The sequence below is a fragment of the Acanthochromis polyacanthus genome, chromosome 2 (assembly GCF_021347895.1).
Source record: "Acanthochromis polyacanthus isolate Apoly-LR-REF ecotype Palm Island chromosome 2, KAUST_Apoly_ChrSc, whole genome shotgun sequence".
Classification (NCBI taxonomy): Eukaryota; Metazoa; Chordata; class Actinopteri; family Pomacentridae; genus Acanthochromis; species Acanthochromis polyacanthus.
In genome coordinates, this window is record NC_067114.1 from 1,252,543 (window position 1) to 1,275,263 (window position 22,721).

General features: G+C 41.0%; 1 protein-coding gene across 9 annotated transcripts in view; it reads right to left on the reverse strand.

Annotated features, from left to right (window-relative positions):
* myo9aa (myosin IXAa) overlaps positions 1–22,721 on the reverse strand; it is a 150,001-nt gene that overhangs the window by 42,919 nt on the left and 84,361 nt on the right. For 8 of the 9 annotated variants that reach the window (XM_051936589.1, XM_051936553.1, XM_051936584.1 and 5 more), the window contains exons 6-13: positions 22,051–22,104; positions 19,145–19,242; positions 17,808–17,934; positions 17,524–17,613; positions 9,620–9,736; positions 8,538–8,672; positions 3,444–3,565; positions 57–198 (exon numbers count right to left, since the gene is read on the reverse strand). In XM_051936589.1, coding sequence (XP_051792549.1) covers positions 57–198; positions 3,444–3,565; positions 8,538–8,672; positions 9,620–9,736; positions 17,524–17,613; positions 17,808–17,934; positions 19,145–19,242; positions 22,051–22,104 — 885 coding nt within the window. The remainder of the gene's footprint in view (positions 1–56; positions 199–3,443; positions 3,566–8,537; positions 8,673–9,619; positions 9,737–17,523; positions 17,614–17,807; positions 17,935–19,144; positions 19,243–22,050; positions 22,105–22,721) is intronic. The other variant, XM_051936565.1, reaches the window with a different exon arrangement.

The window sequence follows — 22,721 nt, forward strand, 5'->3', positions numbered from 1 at the left end:
AGTGAACCCGGCTGCCCTCCATCCTCCCTCTCCGACTCATTCCTGATTCCACCGACCTTGACGCCGTACTTGACCTTGCCGGCGTAGTGTCGGATGATGAAGGCCGGCTCCATGACGGCGGGGAACTCGATGTAGCTGTTCCCTTCATGCTGCCGCTTGAACTTATCCAGCAGAGTCTGGTTGGTGGCTTGAGGGAAACTGAGAATAAAGAAAAGGAGAGAAGAGTGAGCTGCTACATCTGCTCTGAACGTCACATCCAGAGTGTCGATGATGCACCTGTTCATGGATGCTGCGGTTTAAAGTCAACGCATTTCTGATTTGTTCGTGCACCAAGACGACGCATCACAGACGTCATGTTTCCACCAGTTTCTAATCCAGTCGCTATTTCTAGTGAAACACCAGCATCATCTAAACCTGGAGAGTCAAACTCATCTTAGTCCAGGTTCCACATTCAGTCTGATCTCCAGTGGACCAGACCAGTAAAACCAGTAAAACCACAGCATAATAACCTATAAATAACCACAACTCCTCATGGTTCCTTTGGTTTAGTGCAAAAAGTTCATTTTACAAAATATCATCAACAAAATGGAATTTATTAAGAAAAATAAGTTCAGTTTCATCAACATTCAGCCTCAGTTTATCATTTCCACATTACAACTTCCAGATCAGAGTGCCGACAAAGGAACACAACATTTAGTCACCTGGAACTGAACCAGAGGATTTTACTTAACAAAAAAGCAAAGAACAACAAAATCAAGACAAAATATTTCATAAACGAGACACAAAATGTCAAAAAAAATGAGAGTAACAATACGAAACAAAACAAAAAAGAGTAAAAAATTAGACAAAAAAAGTTACACAGCGACAAAAAAATGTACAAAAAATGATAATAAGAAACAAAATGGCAAAAAAAGACAACAAAACACAACCGAGTTAAAAAAAAAAGGACAAAAACAATAATGAATAAAGCAAAACACAAAATGACAAAGTCAAAAAAACACAAGGGGGACAAAAATGAAACACAAAATGACAAAAACATGAGACAGACAACAAGACAACAATGTTCCAAAAATGAGACACAAAAGAACAAAGAACAATCCAGTATTTTACTTTCTGATCCAAACAACTTGTCATGGTCTAGAAATGATTTTAAATTTATAGTTTTACTAATTTACAATCTGCAGTTAATGTCTTCTCTGGAATTTTTCCACTTTGAGGGCCGGATTGGACCCTCTGGAGGACCACTTTTGGACCACGGGCCTCATGTTGGACACCCCTGGTTTTAACCAGCTCTGATGTTTTACGCTGTTGAGCCACAGGTTGAGGATTATCATTTCCGTTCGATTTACTTTTGAGTCCTTTAAAATCGAGAGCCAGAAATAAAAAGCATCAGCAGCTTACAGGAAGAGCAGCGGGAGGAACGAGACACTGGAGGTTTTTCAGCAGAATGAAACCTGAGCTACAAAAACAGCTGAACACTCTGGGAGTGGGAGGAATCTGATTCAGAGTCCAACATAGAGAAGAGGGGATTAAAGGAGGAAATATTGTTGGTGAAATAGTCACAGTGCAGCCATGAAAGGATCAGAGTTTCTCTGCAGATTAGAGGGTTTAGATTGGAGGTGAGCTGATCACATTTAAAAGAAACACATAGACTTCACATGTATGAACCCTTTGAACCTGACAGCGGATTTGAAAGACATAAAAATCTTCAGAAAGAAAACAGAAGAAGTGTCAGATTTTCTACGGTCCTTGAACTAATCGTGCGTGACGAGCCGTTCTGTCAGAAAACCAAATCTACGAGTAAAATCGTGATATTTCATTAAAACTACTGGAGAGTTTAGTTTCTTTCACACAACACCAACACAACTTTAACTCTCTGAGGCCACAGCAGGTTGGAAAATGTGTCATCTTTAAAAAAATCATGAAAAATACACCATTTATCACAGAGAGAATCATCTGATTTAAACTTTTCAATGATCCTGTGTATTGTCATCTGTAACATGTTTCATTAGAAAATGTCTCTAAATCAGAATATTTCATGAAATTAATGAGATTCTACATGCTGTGTTTAAAAATTCACCAAAACCGAGCAATTTTCCCAAATTCGGTTCTGTGAAAACTCAAAATTCTGGAACTCCTCGGCAGTTTGAAGACGACACGACGGTCACAGGATGAAAATTCATGGAGTTTTCAGCTGAACTGCAGGCAGTGTTTACACAGAGCAGAAATAATGGAAGCAAATTAAAATATGTGGTAGGATAGCATATCTATGGTCCTTGTGATTCAAACTTCTTTGGCACTGGGGTCCATGATAGCAGGTCTATGATGGAAACATGGGTCCAACAGAAAACACTTAAAAACACACAACGTTTGACCTTCATGGATGTGACACTTTGATTCCTCTGCACAGTTATCTGCACTGATGGCACACAGCGCTGTGGGTGGAATGGTCCTAGCAGATGTCTGTGTAGGTTCTCATTCATCCAGGTCATGGTTATCCAAAGCAGTTTAAATCAGTCCTAGCAGACATTTTGGTGCAGGACTGCTGGATCTTCTGGTCTCCTTTGGGCAGAGCTTTTAGGAGCTCATGCTCGCTCAGCTGGAGAATGTCAAGTATTCCAAGATCCACAAATGCTGACTTCACACCCTTCTGCAGTGCACGTGGATTCTGCAGGCGTTTTCCATGTTATCGGTTCTGCCTTCAGCTGCTACACCAGCATGGTGTCTGATGACATCCTGAGGACCTCTCCTATGGACTGCTGGTAGATTTCTGTTCCATGCCATTCCTGTCACCCAACACTGAAGCTGAAGCTGATCTGCTTCTTGGTCACCAGCTTGGTCTATTCTCCTTCCTCTTCCTCTCCGTCTAACCCTTCTTCTACCTGCTCTATCCTCTGCATTATCTTCTTCTCTTTCTTCTCCATCATTTGTCTTTCTGCTGCATCCTGCTCTATGTCCTGTTCTGTTCTTCCAGCTTTAACATCCAGATTCTGCTGATCAGGCAGAGCCCCAATATCATCCTAATCATCCATATCTAATCAAACTTATGGTCTTCAGTTTCTGAAGCTTCCCTGGCTCCAGCCATGTAGTCATCATCATCATCATCATCATCATCATCATCATCTTCCACATCAGAGGGTTCAGAATCTGGTGGTGGTCATGTGAAGGGCCTAGGCTGCAGTGTATCCGGGGGTGGATCTGGCATAGCGGGTCCTGTCCCAAACGTTTTATGTTCTGTATCTCAGATTTTAGTGTCTAAGCTGCTTTATCCAGCAGCTCATGGGACAAAAACAGACACAAACCCAGAGGTACCACATGCAACAAACTCCCCCAGCTGGAACCAAACCAGGGACTTCACTGATACATCAGAACACCTTTAACCTGCCCTCCATGATCTGCTACAAACCGTGTGAACACATGAAGCAGTCAGACCACAGACTCACTTGCACTCTTCATCCAGCAGGTGGAACAGCGCCGTGGGCTTCTTACTGATCAGGTTGATGCATCCCGTGTTGTCGATGTAGTCGATGTTCCTCCAGCTGATGCCTTCAGCCCGATATTCCTCCTGCAGGGTCACAGAGCTCAGCGTCAGCGGGACTTTATGACAGAATATGAACTTTAGAACATGAATATGTGAGTAACATTAAAATGAATCTGAGTTTTTATGATCTTTAGCAGCTGGACAACAGAGACACATGAAGAAAAAGAGGCCAGAAGGCGTCCAGCTCTCATGACATCAAAGCCGGCGTCTCCAGGCTGTCATTAGAATATTAATCATCAACATCCCATCAGGAACAGACGGTCCTGTGTGGCTGTTTTAGATTTCACAATCAAAGCAACAATTCTGTCTGCATGCGTGCTCCACAGACGTCGCCGGTTCAATAATGAGACGAGCATTCAGAGCATTTATCAGCGCTCGCCCTCATACATGTTGCTTTCCTGTGATCCTGGGAAAGAGATTTAACCAATAAAGGGCTTAATCCAGCTGAGGTTTAATAAAAAAAATCACTGGAATCTCCTTTTTTCTCCTGGATCTCCTCTCGTTACCCAGGAGGCTGAAAAGAATCCAGTTAATTACAGATGTTTACCAGCTGAAGACGAAGAAGACGACGAATATTTGACCTCGAAAAATAAAACCAAAGGATAAATGTTCTGATTAAAGAATGAGTGTCATTTCATTATTGCTACTAAAAACTCAGGAATACGTCTGTTTCCATGGAGCTTTCTGAAAACAAACAACTCAACTTGTCTCTTAGCAAATCTAAAGCAGAAGAGGGTTTTTCAGAGCTGAACAGGACGATGACGGCTTTAAAGCTGCATCCCTCCGTCTGACTAAACTAAAGACATGTTTTCACTTGAGGCCTTAATAAGACCTTTAACAGGGTGGAAGCTGTGAAGCGAACACCTGTGTGACCCTGAATAAACGTACATGAAGCTTATAATACTGAATGAGTGAGTCAGACGTGAGCTGAGTGGACTCTTTGGTGAACGCTGAGCTGTGGTTAGTGGGAGTGGACTGGATTCTACTGCAGGATGCTGGAACCGCCTCCTCATTCCTCCAAATCACCTCCTAGAAACGCTGTGATTCACTTCTGTCTTCACTGAACCAATAGTAACCTGGAAAATGTCCTTAAAATGCGCTCAATCAGCTTCTCTGCTGCGTTTTCTGTCACTTTTCACAGCTTGTTTTAACATTGTTTGGTTGATTTAGTCCAATAACTGGATTGGAGAAGAGTTTCCCTCCTACTGCTGCTGCACAGCTTCTGTCTGATGATTTTGGGGATTTCTCTGAATAAATGGACCTGGTAGCATCAGAAATACATACGGGATGATTCTCTGCATAAAAGTAAATGTTGAGAAAAAGATTTAAAGAGGAAATAAATGTTGAAGTCAAATGAGCAGCGTTACAAGTATTCATGATGTACAGAAATGAGAAAATGATTCGCCTGATTCTGTGCAAATTTAAAGACCTGCAGAGAAACCAAAGCAAAAATGTTGAAAGCAAAGAAGGAGACCGTTTCTGTTCACTGATGGATTTTAACCCATCGAGTCTCTCATCATGAATCTGAACTTCTGATTCTCTCCGGTCCTCTTTGTATAGAAGCACAGCTGGATATTCATGTATTCATTCATGCAGTATAAAGGACAGTGAAAGTAGCCTCTAAAGTAGCTGGGTGTGTTTTAACAGTCCTGAAGACATTTGTAATGCACAAGTTAAAAGGAAAGCTCAGTCTGTTCTAATGGATGCTGCTCATCAGTAGAAGTTTCTATCCTCTGACACCAGACCACAAGAAACAGGTACAAGTTCTCCTTTGTGCCTCCATCTGAGCTCTAAATGCTGACAAGAGGAGGAGGTAATAAACTGTGTTTTATCTGCTGTATTTTATCCTGTTTTTACTTCATTCTGTTTTCTACTTTATCCTGTCTTGCTGCTGCTTAATAAGCGACTGTTTGCACTGAATTACATCTGACTAAATGACCTAGACTGCTGCTAAAATCCACGTCTATCTTATGTTTTCTGGGATATTTTATGGTTTTTGTTGTCTTTTACGGTTTTATTTCTTTATTTTATTTAAATATTTCCTTTGTTTTTTACTGTTTTATTTATTTATTTATTTATTTATTTTACGTTTTTAAAATATTTCCTTTTTTCCTTTTTATTTATTTATTTATTATTTATTTTAATTTTTAAAAAAATATTTCCTTTTGTTTTTTTATGGTTTTATTTTTTATTTTTCATTTATTTGACATTTTTAAAATATTTCCTTTTTTTTTTTTTTTTTTACTGTTTTATTTAGGGATGGCCCCATACGGTCATAAAAATGTAATATAGGTTAATATCGTTATCGCTTTTTGCCAATCATGAAAACCACTAAAATAATGCCTGGATTTTGCCCGCATTTACCGGCGCGCAAATGATGACATCATCGAACTGCGTCATGAAGTGTGTAAACAAGTGTGGCTGCAGGAACACGCTAGCTGGGCCTGACTAATAACACGTCTGTCGTTTGGAATTACTTCCAAGCCCACATGTATCGGCATCTGTTGATATCAGGCATTGAGAGTCGGATAATATCGGCATATCGGTTATCGGCAAAAAATCGATACCGTACATCCCTAGTTTTATTGATTTTATTGTTTGTTTCATGGTGAATGTCTGTGTAGCGGCTGCAGAACGAATCGCCCTTCAAGAGACAAATAAGAAAGTTGAAGCTGAAAAATACTGCATGAACTGTCTCAGCTTAGTCCCATTTTCACGGAGGCAAAACGAACAGAAAACTTCCACTATCCATGAGCGTCTGGACCTGACCGTCATCTAATCTGTCTTAATGTAAATGTATGTTCGTAGTGTTTTGAAATTCCAGGAATCCACAGTTTATCTTCTGCAGCCACAGATGACAATCAGTCACCGTCAACATCCTTCTTCCTTCCACCTTTTTGTCTTTCACCAGCAGGCTAACAGGTTTAAAGGTTCAGTAATGGCTGCTGACAGATGAGAGCTGCTGTGTAGCTTCATCTGATCGAGTGGATTCTTAATTATATAGTATTATATGATTTATTTTTCCTTTATTCCGCTTCATGTCTGTCGGCGTGGCTACTGACAGAGCGGTGGTTTGAAGGAGTTGGAAAAACAGATCAAAAAGACAGAAATAAGCACTATTCCCCGTCAGAAATGACCATCGGCGTGCCCTGAAGCGAACCGCTCAGCCCCTATCGGCTCCAGCAGACTGACTCATCAGACCAACGGAAACCTTCTGGAACTGTACGAGGGTGTGAAGCGGACCTCAGCAGAAACATGAAACACGCCAGCTCCTGGTCAGCCGATCCGGGCTGAATCCTTTTCAGAGGTTTTCAGGCTGAACTCACAGCTCATCCTATCCTATAACCAACCCATCATGAAGCTCTTTAGCTTCCTCTGATCCAATGTTTGGCACAGTTCTAGTGTCAAACTGGGTTAATTTTACAAACAGAACAAGTTGAAAGATGAACAAAAGTATGGATTTTATTCCACTGATTGTTTGATGAACTCCAGGCTGGGAGGATGTGTGACAAAGATCAGATTTAAAAACTGTTATTGGCAGTTTGATGAGTGGAAAACATCAGAAATCAATGGATAATTTACTGAAAATCTCACATGCAGAGGAACCGGGTGTTGTAAAGGTCGATATATTGTAAACTGATGTGTTTTTATATGTGGATGCATCTCTGCAAAGGTGAGAAAAGCTGATAATAAAACTTCAGATAAATATTTTTTCCATGTTGCAGCTGTACTGTAACTACTGCCCAAGACTTTGGAGCAAAAAGGTGCATCTTATTATATCTTATGATTTTTTCCTGGTTCTCTCTATAGTTTCTCTTCAATAGTTTTTCTTCTCTCCAAAGAAAATCCAGTAATTCTATCCTCCTCTGACAAACACCGATCCTCTTTTACCCCTCTGGGTTCGAGAACATTTTTCAAATTTGTGCTGGCTGCATTTTGAAGCCAAACAGGGTGTTAAGTTGCCCTTTTAAATAAAGGAAGTAATGGGGAACGGGATGATGTCAAGACGACAAAGGAAACCCAATCGGGGCGCTCCAGAAAAGAAAAACAGCCATGCAAAACAAGAAGAACCACATACGAGCTCTCACCACAAAACACTACATTTTCAGTATGCAGCGTTCAATGCCGACTGTTTGGCTGGAGGCTGAATCAGTTACGACTCTGTGCAGCAACCAGAAACAGGAGGAACCGTGTGTCAACAAACAGCAAAATAAATCTATGTGAAGACACTCCAGATTAAAGCTGCTAACGGATCCATCGCTGAAAGATTCCAGCTGATCTCAGACGTGATTTAAAGCACGACTGTTACCAGCAATTAAAGTTCTGCAAACAAGAGAGGAAGACTTGTTTCTCTGCATTGGTGGCATTAAAACACCCAGGTTTAATAACATGTTCGCCCTGTAAGTCATTGAAACAGCAGCTCTCAGGGTCATTACTTGAAGATCATATGAGGAACAAACCGCCGTTCAATTGACCCCCAACCTCCAAAAACACAGAGGACTTTGAAGTCTCTGTTCTGGACACATCTGCAGGACGACTGCTGGGATATTTATGACGACAAGAACGACTGAGTGACGGCTCAGAGCTTCAGGTCTCGGTGTAACTCATGGAGGCTTTCAGGCAGCCTCTCCAACGTGTCGGGACACGCAGCCAATCTTCAGGTAAACACAATATTTAACTCAGAGGCAAATCTGGCAGATCATGACCGTAAAAAGCCCTTTGAAGTTAATCAGCTCACTTAGGAGAACATACATCCTCAGTCAGGTGGTCGGGGAGGGCTGAGGTGAGTCATCAGCTCCTCCACATGTTGCATAACGTATAAGATGAAGAACTCCTCTGTTGTCTCTGAGCCGGTGTGATGTATTTGCACTGTGTGGTGTTGGAAGGATGTGGGGCTTCCTTGGAAAGTAGGTTGACAGATTTACAGTCTGGTAAGATAATAGCTGCAGTTCAGTTGAACAGGAAACCGGTTCCTTAGATTGAACAAACGTCTCACCTGTTCCAGTTTGAAGATGTGCTGGTTGAAGTAGTGCTGCAGACGCTCGTTGGCAAAGTTGATGCAGAACTGCTCGAAGCTGTTGTTCTCGTAATCCTCAAAACCAAAAATGTCGAGCACCCCGATGGACAAGATCTGAGGAAGACATCCCAGAAAACAGGCAAAAAGTTCAAGTTCATCCTGCAACTTAACCTGTCTGTCTGAGTAAAGTCAAAAAAGAAGAAACCAAACGTCTTCAAAGTTAATCCAGAAGTTGACTGATATGGTTTGTGATACTGATTATTAGTAATCAAGAAGACAGGTACCAGATTTTTAGAAAACACTATGCAAAACATTTGTAGTGAAGTTAGAAATCTTGGTGTCAACATTTATAACAACACAAACTCAAAAGTACATTGAAATGCGTTTATCTACTCCAACGTTCAACAGTTTGGGCTCATCCAGATAATCTCTCACTTTTATCCATGTGCAGTTTCACTAAATGTGTCGTCTCTCTCACTCAGACTTGTTTCTTCATCAGTCCACGGGTTCTTGATGGTTCTAAGTCCAGCCTGATGGAGCCATTTCTTTACCACTATCTGAGTCATTTCAGATCAATTTTGAGTCATTTTTAAAGTAATTCTGGACAGGTGTTGAGTCATCTTGGACAGGTTTGGTCATTTTGGACAAATTTGAACCATTGTGGACCAATTTAAATAATCTTGAATCACTTTTTAGTCAAATCTGTGGATCTAGACTAAAAGCTGCATCACTGCCTGAATCTAATCACTTGGTCCTTGTGTCATTTCTGACCTTCCCTGAAAGTTTCATCCAAATCCATTAGTCTGTTTTTGAGTAATGTTACGGACGGACGGACAGACGGACGGATGCTGATCGTCACATAACTTCGCCAAGGAACGCAATGGAGTTATGTGACGATGATCCAAAGCTCAGCCAGGCTGTTATTACATCAACAACAGAGCCCTGTTACCAGTATGTAGGCGTTTGTGTGCCGTAATAAAACTTTTTCATTGGTTAGTTCCGACGATGGAAGTGATAACTTCTGACTCCCCTCTGGTCTGATATCTGGGCAGTGGTCTCACCTTGGTGGTCTCCTCCAGGTCCTTGATGTTGAGCAGAGCGTGGTTGATCCTGAAGACGATCCAGTCAAACAGAGCCGAGTACAGAGACTTGGACATGGAGTCTCTCACCGTGTTAGCCTGGATTCACACAGACAGGAACATTATCAGAAATACGTCAGCTAACAACTTTAAGAAGTGAGACGTATGACTGACACTAGACAGCATTACATCGATGTTTTACCTGCTATGGGGTTTGGTTAAAGAACACAAACTGACTGACTGGATTTTCTCCTAGTAGTCTAAGTTTTAAAAAGAAAACACATGCAGTAATGTGTTAATAATGGAGCATGGTGTAATAAAAGTAATGTCATTTTGCTTGACAAGCTGTTTATTCTTCTTAGTTTTATTTTAACCCTTTTTATCCTTATTTAACCCTTTTTATTTTAACACAGTTTTGGTGCTTTTTCCTCACTGTGGGTTCATTTTTCAGTCTGAAGTCCTGCACCTCTATGGAAACTCTGTGCAGAATAACATCAATAATGTCAGAAGCCGTGAAAAAGAAAAAACAAATGTTAAATTTATTTGATTATTTACTAATTATTTTACTTATTATTTACTGCAGGTCAGGTCAGGTCTTTAATTTGTTCCGTATGGCTTCATGGTTTGTGCCAAGGAGTGCAGAATTTGATGTTTTTAACAGAATCCAGTTTATTTTTTGGCAAATTATCAATTAAAACATGTAAAATAAAATATTTCTGATTGAATACCACCTATTGAAGCTTAGATTATGTCAGGTTTTCTGGTTTAACGACAGAAGGACTTCAAAGACTGTTGGAAAGCTGAGAAATGGACGATTCTTTTTGTTTTGGGTCACAATAAGTAATTCTTTAAAGATAACCTGCCTTTTAAACCTTCCTTCACAGTTTTAAGAGCTCATATTATGCTTTTTAGATTGTTCAACTTCCTTCAGTGCCTAAACGACTATTTTGTGCATTTAAAGGTTCACAAAGTCCACAGCATAAGGAGTCATTCTCTTTCACAGAAAACACCTCGTCTGAACTTCAGGCTTTTCTTCTGTGACATCATCATGTCAGACATTTGCATAAAACCCGTCTAGTGGCTGATTTTGCTCTCAAACAAACAATAAGGGTGAGAAGAGACTCAGGAGGAGAAAACTAAGGTGTTTTTAGAACATTCAGGCATGCAAAGACTAAAATTATGAGGAGAAAAATTTAAAAAAAAGAAGATTGTATTCAACATTAAAAACGTAACTTTATGCAAAACATTCAACATAAAATGCATCTTATAAATATTGACCAAACTGTCTAAAATGAACACTGGTTAAGGAGGTTATCGTCACACTGGGATTTCATCAGAACCACAGATTCTTCCTCTTGCCCCACAGAAAACCTCCCCAGGAATTAGTCTGATCCTTAGAACCTGTGAGCGTTTACAACCCCATCTTCATTCCAGATCTGGACCAGATCCAGCCCCTAACCTTTGTTCTAAACCTGCTCCGTTTAAAGCCTGTGGAGTAACTTATTATGCACAAAAATACAAAAGGCATATTCAATTAAAAAGAAAAAAAAAACTTCTTGCTTTCTTTTATTTGAAGCCAAAGCAGCTGGTAGTGCACCCAAAAATAATAATATAAATGTGCATAACATCGGCTCTTTGACATTGCTTCTTTATCCTAGTTTTTGTAGAGTCCTAGCTGTGTTTTCTGGTGTGTTTTCTGTGTTCGGTTTACGATGTCTGTCTGTTCGGTCCGTCCAGGTGCCAGCTGATGCTCAGCACCTCTTTAGACGTTATTCCTGGAAAACCACCACAAACTCAGCGTCACACACATCTGTATTCCCCATCAGAGCGTGGCCTCGGATGCCATCCCCTGTAACAGAGCGCTTCTGTGCACGTCCAGCATGAGAAACACTGAATGGACGCATTGAAACGTAGAACATAAAACAGATTTATATCAGGGTCAGAATGTGAAACTCAGACAACACCGGTCCCATCTGAGCTCCATTCTTCAAAAACCAGCCAGCATGTGCAGACAGTTGTATTTCTACTTGAAAATCATCCGTTAATTCTTGGACCTGAGCGTAAATCTCGTCCCCACAGTCCCATCAGGAGCCCAGGACTCTGGACAGAAAGTATAAAATAGGATATCCTAGAATGTAAAAAGCAGATATGAAGGAGAAAAGAGTCAGTTGTTCTCTCTGACGCTGATATTCTCCAGTGAAACTTTGGCAGCATCCCAGAGGAGCTGGCAGGCTGCAGGGAGTCGCAGCAGGACGTCCTTTTATCAATGCCATTAGCTGGAATAAAAGCAGTGAAGCTGCAGCAGATCTGCCAATGAGATGCAGAGGCAGATCAGCGTCATCCGTCCAAATAGGTGTAGGATGAACTCATCTGTTGTTTTCGCTGATGATTCAGTGATTAACGGTCTAAAACAGAGTACTGTAGCTGTGGATGAGCTGGGTGATGTCAGCTCATTATTCACAGCAATAGAAAGGCCTGTACTCCTGTGGCAACGACAAAAACCACGATGAGAAGGGAGTAAATGTCTTCTTTATGGCTGTATAACACTGTAATAACACAAAAAAAGGCTACATTTCTTTGATTACTTCTCTTCAAAAAAATACTGAACAAAACAAAAATCAACATTTTATTCTGCAATTTAACTGAAAAGTTGTAGAATTTTTTAATTGTTCCTGTTGCTTGTAGCTGTGTTACAAATGGCTTCACGTCTGCGTCTGGGAGAGCAGAATTTTTATTTTCTAACAGAATCTCATTACAGCAAATGGCTTATTTCTAGTGATTTTTCAAATGAGAAATGTAGAATAAAGTGACTTTTAGTGTTACATTTGCTAATGACAGTGTAATTAATGGTTGATTATGAAGGATGAAGCTCAGTACTGTAGATGTTAATTAGTGAGACACTAGAGTAAATAACACCAAAAAAGTAAGGAGACAACACCAAGAAGAAGCTAGTGGCAGTGACTGCACTAAAGATTTGAACTCAGACGTCACTTACAGCAGAAGATTTAAACTCCAAGCTTCGACAGACACACAGGTTCTTGTGCATCGTATCTTTTTCACTCTGTAGTTCATTTAAACAAAGTCAATATGACTGTTAACATCATCCACATGACTGCAAATCACGCTCTGTCTTTAGTAAATCCAAGTTTTCAAGTTTGTATTTGACTGTGTGCAAAGTTAATGAATGTTTTATGAGAAAAAAAGGCCAAAGTTTAAATGGAAAAACCCAGCACTGCTGTTATAAATGCTTTCATGAACATTATGGGAGTCATCTCTGCTTCAGTGAGTCTGTCTGTGATTTACTGTGTTTTTTATCAATTATTTTGCATTTTACATCCCAGGAGACTACGTTTGTCTAGTTCAGTTGCTTTGTACAGATGATCTGGACCTGGATGACAGAGAACCTTCCAGTGTTTTACAGAATGACTGTATTTGGGCCTGTCAGGGCTCTGGGTCCACACCTTTTCCTACTACACAGTCTGCTTTGGTGCCTGGGTTCATTTTAGACGACAGGATTATATTCAAGAAGTCGTGCTGGAGTTCTGGTCGGGACGTCTAAGTCTGGACTGTGTGAAATCGATATCTGCTTCAGTTTCACCATCAGCAGCAGCTTTCGGTCACAAATCCATCAGAGATTCAGCTCTGTGAACAAACAGTTCTTTATGTCTGTAAACTTCTCCATAAGCAAACTCTTTCCCTTCTCTCCTTCTTTAGCAGCCTAAAACACTGAGACACGACTGACAGCTGCTGATCCATGTGCACCAGTTTCTATTAGGGGAAAGCTCCAGTGTTTAAAAGCCACGACTGGTCGTTTTATATCCTCATTCATGATAGCAAACTTTCTGGTAGTCTGTGTAGTGCTCTCTGAAAACTGGAAATCAATGTCTCGTCTTGGTTTCTCTTCATCTTTGTCAGGTTTTGGTCCTTTTGAGGCCTGGTAGGCTCATAGCTACGTATCTGTGGTGCATTATATGCTCATAAATAACAACTATCCATGTTTAGTGAAAACTAAAACTATGACGTACAATTTGGATTTGTTATTGTTAAATTAGACCAGTTACCTTCTGAGAAGTTACAACGGAGTTCTGGTTTTTGAAACGGGCATAAAACTGTTTCAAAAACTAATGTTCTGCAATGTGTCTAAATGTGTATGACAGTAACACCAGGACTATTATTACCACATTCTGAGAAGTATTATTAATGTTGCTGTAGGTGTACATTTAGACATTCAACATTCTGCTGTCTAGACCGTCAGTGATGTTGTTTTGGAACATTTTAGACTAAATGTGAAACATTTTCTGTTGTGGTTAAATTTATCTGACAGTCGCCACAAAGAACTCAACACAACTAAGTTCTGATGGATGAGGCTGGAGAAGTTCTAACGAAAACATCAGCTCTGGGACCGTATATAGAGAACCTACAGCCTGTATGAGGCTCAGCTGCCAGGAAGACACAGATGATATTTATGCAGCATTAAATATTTGGAGGCTTTAGAAGCTAACTTCATACGTCTCCATTAGAATCATGATTATAAACTTTATATTGCACAGTATCTGAGAAAGAAGAGCTCCGTTCTGTCCTGGATGAGTGCTGTGTTTTCTTTCATAAACACACAGATTTGACAAAAGCTTCCTCGTCACATTATTGAAGGAAAAACGCTCTAATTCCTGCATCCGCTGGAAAGATCCGACCTCGCTGCAGAAAAGGTGAGGACAGACTTCAGAAAGAAAACAAAGCCAAAGTTAAAATTCTCTTCTTTCTAACTAATGAACAGGATATTTTTAGCATCTTAGGACCGAACGCGTCTTCTACACATCAGAACTGATATTATTCTGGACATACTGGGAGCTTTTTACTATCTGGAGGAAACTCCTGAGAGAATGATGTGATTTCTTGGAGGTTTTGGAGTGTATGATTTCAGTTAGCAGGCAATGAGATTGTTGAGACTGTTGGACCAATATTTACCCAGAGACCACCCAGTGTGCTCCCAAAACAATCACTGTTTGTTCATATGAAGAGACTCCTAAATATCCAGCAGGACACCGTGAGCCTGTTGTGGTGGGAATGTGGAACGTGTCGCCTTCCACTGGGAGGGACCGCCGTAAAGCACTGCTCAGATCATCTCTAACATTTGTGCAGTAAAAAGCAAGAAAATTATGCAACCCAGTTCACAGTAGAGTTAATAAAACCTGTGTGCAGCGCAAACGTGATCCAGATTGACATTTAACTGTGTTTCTGTGTTGTTTCTTCTGGTCTTTCAGAAAACTCGTCTGCAGAGCGTGACGTCTGTTTGTTTTCAGAGCAGAGGTCCCAATGAAAGCTGGAGAGGGGCCTGAAATACCTCCGCTGCTCTCTAAACAGGCTGGAGGACTCGCTGTGTTTGTAGATGTGTTCATGTGTGGCCAGAAGCTGCAGAGAAAAGGATCCGGCACTGCTGCAAACTGACCCGTAAACAGACTGAAGAGCAGCGACTGGAGTGCGATTACCGAACTCACAAAGTGTCTTTACTCACATGAGGAGAGTCTCAAACATGAACATATCCAAGCATCTGAAAGTCTGCCAAACAACTAAACATGTGGACCACCGATTAAAGTTCAAAGCTTCCTGGTTCAGCAGTGAGTTTGCAACAAATCAAGGGTGAAAATCCAGTTTTTTGCCTTGCTAACGCATATATTTGGTGGGTTAGAATGCCAGAGGACACAAACTAAGTAGTCAACACCATGGTTAAGGAATTCCACCTTGAAGTCGACAACAATATCAAAAACACAGATTCAAGCTTCCAGGGTTTCATAAATAACAAACACTAAACAAACTAATCCAATCAGCTCACAGAGTAGGACTTTCTGGATCATCATGTTTATTTAGAATCCATCTCTGGTTCCAACATCCATCCATCCATCCATCCATCCATTCTCTATCCACCGCTTCATCCTCACTAGGGTCATGGGGGGTGCTGGAGTCTATCCCAGCTGACTCTGGTGAAGGCAGGGGACACCCTGGACAGGTCACCAGTCTGTCACAGGGCTACATATACAGACACACAATCACACTCACATTCACACCTACGGACAATTTAGAGCAACCAGTTAACCTCAGCATGTTTTTGGACTGTGGGAGGAAGCCGGAGTACCCGGAGAAAACCCACGCATGCACAGGGAGAACATGCAAACTCCATGCAGAAAGATCCCAGGCCCAGACCGGGATTTGAACCGGGGATCTTCTTGCTGCAAGGCCAAAGTGCTAACCACTAGACCACTGTGCAGCCCTGGTTCGAACATGTGCGGCTGAATTACTCCAACATCACAGTGTTTGAAAATGATGAAAGGTAGGAGGAGAGAAAGCAGCAGTGTAAGCTCACATCTAAACCATCTAAGGCAGGAATCTGTTCCTGTCTAAATGTGTGATTCTGATCCACAGAGACGAGTTTTTAGGGTTTTAATCAACAACTAGAGAGGGACTAAAATACATGGAGTTATCACTGTGTACTTATTTTGAACACACTCTGCTAAACTAAAACAATTCCTTAACCCTGAATGATGCACAAACACAAACGTCATCATCACAGAAATCTGTCATTAAAAAAAAAAAATCTCTGTTTGTATCAGACCCGGGAAGAACTAAATGGAGAAAGCAGATTTTCAGGGACTCGAATAGGAACTGTATTTTCAGATTCAGATAACTTTACTTCTATTTTGTGGCTTTGCTGCATTTAAAGCAACAGTAGAGTGACTAAATGAAGGAAAAAAGTGGCTTGACTTCTAAAGTGAGGGAATCCAGTGGGAGGGAAGAGTTTGTGAATCAAAGTTGTTCTGAGTCAATATTTCGATCTTCATGGGAACGATCTCTTCAAAAATGACAGTTTGTCTCTTCATAAGACCTGAGGGGTCCCTGGAAGCTGTGATTAAAACTATGACTCACCAGACTTCAGCCTCACTGAGCACATGGAGGAGTTTCTGGACCGACGTCAAAATCAAAGCACCAAACGAGAGAATATATCCTGAAAAATGGTGATCATCCCTCTAGTAGAGCTGCAGAGGCTTAGAGGATCAACATTAAGGCACAATGAAGCTGTTATGGTGGCGGGGTTACGATCCAGACGAAAATACGTGAAGTAGTGACCATATTTATTTTATTATTTCTATAGATTTAAAGGCTTTATAAACCCTCCTCACACCTCAGAGCAGCACTATGCAGCGATCAGACGTCTGTGAAACGGAGCCCAGATGCAGAATGCTGCTGAACAGGAGACAGAGGAGGCCCAATCAGGGCCCAGCGCTAGATGCTACATATTTAAACATATTTAAATATTCTCTAAATATGCTTTAATTGTTATTATTTATATATATTTTTGATATTGTTGTGAATTTTTTTAGGCTAGAAAATACTAATTTTACCACAAAGCTAATTAAAATAATGCAGCGATGTCAGAGCCGGTCTGTGACTGAACTGTTGTGCTGCAATGCATCATGGGAGTTGGGGGTGTTGGGGTTTAAAGTCATTATTGTGGTTCATGTTCGTGTTCCAGTGTTAGTGGTGTTTGTGTTTTATTGTGTTTTTGTGGTTCAGTCAGCCTGGTTAGTTTGGTTCAGTGTTCTGTTGTCAGGACCGTGATGTGACGTGCGTTTCATCACTTCCTGCTGCTCCCTGTGTGTCAAAATAAAAGCATCTGGCAGTTGCAGAGTGCATAAAAGGAAGATTTCCTTTCTCCAGTTGTTCTTCAATGCATCTCCTCACAGTAATAAACATATAAGAACATCTAAATACCGCAAAATTCTGTGATATAGCAAAAGATCCGCGATACAGTGAGACGGTGAAAAGTGAACCGTGACATGGCGAGGGATGACTGTACTTTAATTTGTAAAGCTGGGATGTAGTTGCAGTCTCACCTCGGCCAGTTTGTAGGGAACAATCAGCTTCTCTCCCACAGTAACCGTCTTCCTCGTGGTCAGAGCTTCAAACAGCATCTCTTCTTTGACCTGTGACGACACGATTTCAGACTTATTCTACAGAAACAAGAAGCTTTGTTTTTAAACTGTTTTTAAATGATTTCGTTCTGGGTGGATTCTGAACAGCAGAACACTAAGCAGGGGGATCATGATCATGACTCAATAGAAACAAAAATGAAGAAGATATGTGGCTATAAACTGTCAGCAGCATCACTTTTCATTACCTCCAGTAGCTCTGAGACGACGGGCAGCTCCTCCGGGTTACAGATGTCTATGGAGTCGTCCCTGTATGTCTTCTTCTTGTAGCGGATGTTGCCCAGGTGGAGGATGGCCGACAGCAGAGAGAAGATCCTAAAGAACGTTCAAGGAACATTTGAAAGACGCCGTCTGAACCGTCTGAGCTCCAGTTACTACCAATCAGTGGAATCCTCTGATGTTATTAGTGAAGATTTGATTGGAATAATCACATTAGAGGACTGGCAGAGATGATGGCTGGAAGCTACAGAGGCCAACAGGGTCAGCGTGCACAGGACGTGAACTTTCTCTGTGAACCAGTGATGAGCACAAGCTAATGACGTAATGTATTTATGGATATTTATGAAGCTAGCTCTGCACTGTGAGCAACACTTTCTTATTTTCTAAAGTAAACACACCAGTGGGGAGGATTTTACTCTCTGAACACCAACCACTTTCTGGGTGTTTTCTTTGCTAATTTTTCAGTGAAATATAAAGTCCTGCACCTCTATGGAAACAGCACAACCACAGTAGAGAGAACTCAAAAATGTCTCATGTGCAACAGAACAAAGTTATAATGTAACAAATCATCAGTTTCTTCAATTATATGTTACAAGGATTGAAAAGAAATATTAAAAATCAACCTATAAAGTGCCTAAAGAAGGTACCAATATTGGGAAAAAATAGCCACTCCACATCCTACAGTTTTATACGACTTATCTATTTTTAATTTGCCTCCAAACATGTCACTTTTCTGCCAATCAGTCCACTTAACCTGAAGAGTTCCTGAATTTCTGTGGTCGATTATAGCTTTATAGTTACAGCAAGAAAAGCAGATCTTTTTGTTTTAACATAGTCTAGATACTACAAAGTTTATTCTTGGTGAATTTTTTAATGCTTGAAGTTAAGCTTACATTTGGTTCTGGCTTTTTGATGAAACAACAAACGGGTAGCTGCAGGACTGTCAGAGGACAAAATCTGATGATCTTTTCTGTTTGTACAGATTCTAACTCTGACAAATGGTGGAACTTATATATTTATATGTGTAAATATATTGTTTAATCGGTTTTAATCCAAAGTTGTCTGGCAGAGTATTAAAACTCTTGAAAAGTAAACTTCTTTGCAGACGATGTAGTTTTATATAGACATAAGTATATCTTATGATAATGTGTCTTTCTAACCTGCCGGTGGGTTCTAGGGGTGAGTGCTGTTGATCATTTCTTCTGTTAGCATTGTGTGGTCCTACAGTTGAAAGAAACTAAACTCTCCACCAAAGCCAGTTTTGGGGCTCAGAGTGTTTCCTTCACCTCATTTGTCTACAACTTACTGTTTCCGTGTGGCAGGGAGGAATCCCACCATCTCCATGGCCAGCTGAAGCCTCTCAAAGTCATGCTTCAGGTCCTCTCCTTCCACAGTGAAGCAGTCCTGGAATAAAAAGCAGCGCTGGTGTTATCAGGCCTGCAGCAGCCGTTACAACACAGCGGCCTGGAAGCCAGAAAGAGCTAATGACAAGTTAGGATGAGGTTTTAAAGGACTTACTGTTGACATATACAGAGCCTTCATGTTCTTAATGTTTACAGACCGTCTCGCAAAAACGCTTAAAATAGTTTTTCAGTTTACTCTGCAGCTGAAACAAACAGCGGAGTTGCCTGAAGTAGACAAAATGAATGAGTCATTCCAAAATAAGCTATCATTAAGGAGCTCCAGCTAAACAACAACACTGCAGCCTGATGAGCAGAACCAACAGTAGCTGCTGCAGCAGAAGTGGAAAATCTGGACTCCAAACTGATCCACAGAAACCTGGCAAGCCGAGGAGAGCAGCGATTTATGAATGATGGGATAAGCTAGCAGAGAGGAGACACAGGAGGAGTTTACAGTTATCTGAGCACATAACAGCTGCAGATCTGCAAAAACTAAATAAAGCATTACAATTCTGCACATTTAATACGAGAAATATTACATATCAACCAAATGCACAAATAATAAGGAGCAAAAATCTGGATGAATCCGGATCTGGATGGGTTGTTTACGACAGGAGACGCTTTTCCCAGACGAGCAGCTCATGCTTTGATGTAACTCCACAGTTTTTCACTCCGTAATGTGAGCTCTGCTGTCGGCTTTATGGGCCCATTCCACTACGGCTGCCATAATTATCACATAGCGAGGCCTCAGAAACACAAACACTCCAAACATGAGGCTCACACTTCCACCAACGTGCCTCCTTCTCATGGCAGGAACTCTTGCTGACCTGCTGGTGACTCTGGTGTCGCACTGCCACAGCGGGAAGAGACGCAGTTATTTTCTAAAAAACTTGCATTGCTTATTCAAGCTCAGACCTTTTTCTAGTGAAAACTGTCAGCGTAGTGAAAAGGAGGCCAGATGTTGCAAATGTTTTAGAAATTACACTAAATGACATTAAAAAATCATCATAATATATTCATATAATAAACTAGCAGGTTCTCCTACAGGGGCTGTACTGAGCAGATCATTTTAGGGGTGTATCATCACACTGACTGGCTGATGAGCTCTCATCTGACCAAATTCTTACTGTTTGAATAATCTCAGTGGTACTTTTATTAGTAAAAATGCGCTACATCAACAGTCATTAAGGATTAATCTGTCATTTCTGGCTGTAGGAGGAACAGACTACCTGAGAGCACCCCCGTTTTTTGACAGTTTTGAAGTGGTCCATCCTCATTCTGACTGCTGGCTCCAACTTATTTAATATTTATTCAATATTCAATCTAAACTAATTAACAAAATGTCAAAGAAATCTTCAGTTTGGCTGCATTTTGTGGCCAAAGACTTAAGCGACAGCAACTAGCACATCTCAGCTCAATCTAGAACATTTATTTAGTTCTGTTCCTGCTCTGGTGCTGAGATTACCAGCTGATATAGTTCACTGTTTAGAAATCATATGAAGATGTGTCGGTACATGTTGGTCTCAGGCGTAAACTAACCGTGACGTCACCCGTTGGTTTCAACGCCGAGAAAATGAAGCCCGGATTTTGATACTTCCTGGTCGCCGTTTTGGATTTTTTGGAGCCAGTGACGTAAAAAGCGTCATCAAACAGGCTGGACCGGAGAGCAACTAGGGGCAGGATTGGCTGAGGACTCTCTTATCCCGCCCACATTTTACCGCAGAGGCTTCTGTTGCTGTCAATCAAGTATAGCCACGCCCCCTGGCTCCGCCAACTTTAACGATTTATTTAAAATTCAGTATTGATTTATTTTAAGATCGGCCACCTGATCTCTCATTTTGACCATGAAAACTAACGGGAAAAAAATCCTGAGCTGTAGAACATCAGTCTATCAAATTTTATTTTTTCCAAAAATGAATTGGGGTCTATGGAGAAAAAGCTTTTTGGAGCCAACCCTAGCGGACGGCGTGATATTGCAAGTTTTTGACACTTCCGGGTGGGCTTCATTTTTGGAGCCAGATGCTACGTCCATCTTTATATACAGTCTATGGTTGGTCTGTATAAAATAAGAAGGTTAACATGACCTAATGTGGTGCAAACAGAAGGTTGCTATGTTGGTTTATAATTCATTTAAGCTAACAAGGTGAGCAGGCAGAGAAAACTGAATTAATCTGAAGAGAAAATCCTGATTTTTTCCATCTGATGGTTGACTACAACCGGAGCATATTTCAACTCCAATGTGCATCTTACAGTAATATTATTCAAAAATACTTACCTAGAGAGTAGGGGGAAATTACCAGATTAATCAAAAATGCATTGTTCCATAATAACCACACACAGCAAAAAATCCCAACACAAACCACAACAAAAGAACCCTTTATGATCACTGACCTCCTCCAGAGTTTCTGCTGCAGAACCTGATCAGAATCACATCCGCTGAGGGGGTCTTTATTAGATGATAATGTAAACATAATTCATGCTATAAATGGATTTAACACACAATGACCCGTGTTTTTCTGGACTTCAGGATGGAGGATGCAGAAACGCTGCACCGGTCACTGATCAGAAAGGATGAGAGCAGCTACAGGACATGACTAGACATACCACCAGAACTCAGAGGAGCAGCACAACAGGGGAAAGCAAAAACAAACACAGATAAAACAAACACTACAAAAACCAAACCAGGAAACATCCCAAAAGCAGCAGAGCGAGCGGCGAGGGGAAGGAGGCGGAGGGAGTGTGCAGCCGAGCACAGAAAACCTCAGGTGACGTGTGGAGGAGGACACGGACACACAGAAGCACAGATACTGACCGGTTCACTGTCACAGTAACTGTCCCAGTGCTGTTGGCGGCTTGTCTTTGTCATCTGGAAACGTTAAGGCAGAGTTTACAGGAGGCGAGGATCAGGGTTAGACAGCAGCATTCCAAAAACTAGACAGTCAAACATCAGCATGGATTTATGGACAGCGATGGAAGGACGAGCTGTTAGACGCAGACAGATATCAAGTCAGACGGCATTTAAAAGCTCGTAGACACTGATGACAGATGAAGCATTCACAGACACTCGGTTATGACTGAACACATCCAGGTGGAATGAAGCTGAAGACATGAAGCAGACGTGCAAATTAAAGCTCCACAGATGACGGATTAGTTTTACTTTTTATTACAGCAAACCAGGAATTTTTAGGATTTATTTTCCATCTCTCAGGAAACCATTGATTTCCATCCATTCAGAAAAGACAGTAAAACCAAAACCACGATTTATAACTTAGTTACTGCAGTGCATAGTGTTCCAGTTCGTTAGCAAGATCCACTGTAAAATGCCAGGAGGCAGAATCTGAGATTTCATAATCTGCAGCTAAAAATGAAGTACAAGATTCATGTGATTCTTTTAATGCTCTGTCTGTTCATGTTTGTGTCTGCTGGATGTTTCTTCAAAAAACTAGACTCAGCCAAGGTGTCCTTAAACGCACCACCTCAGCT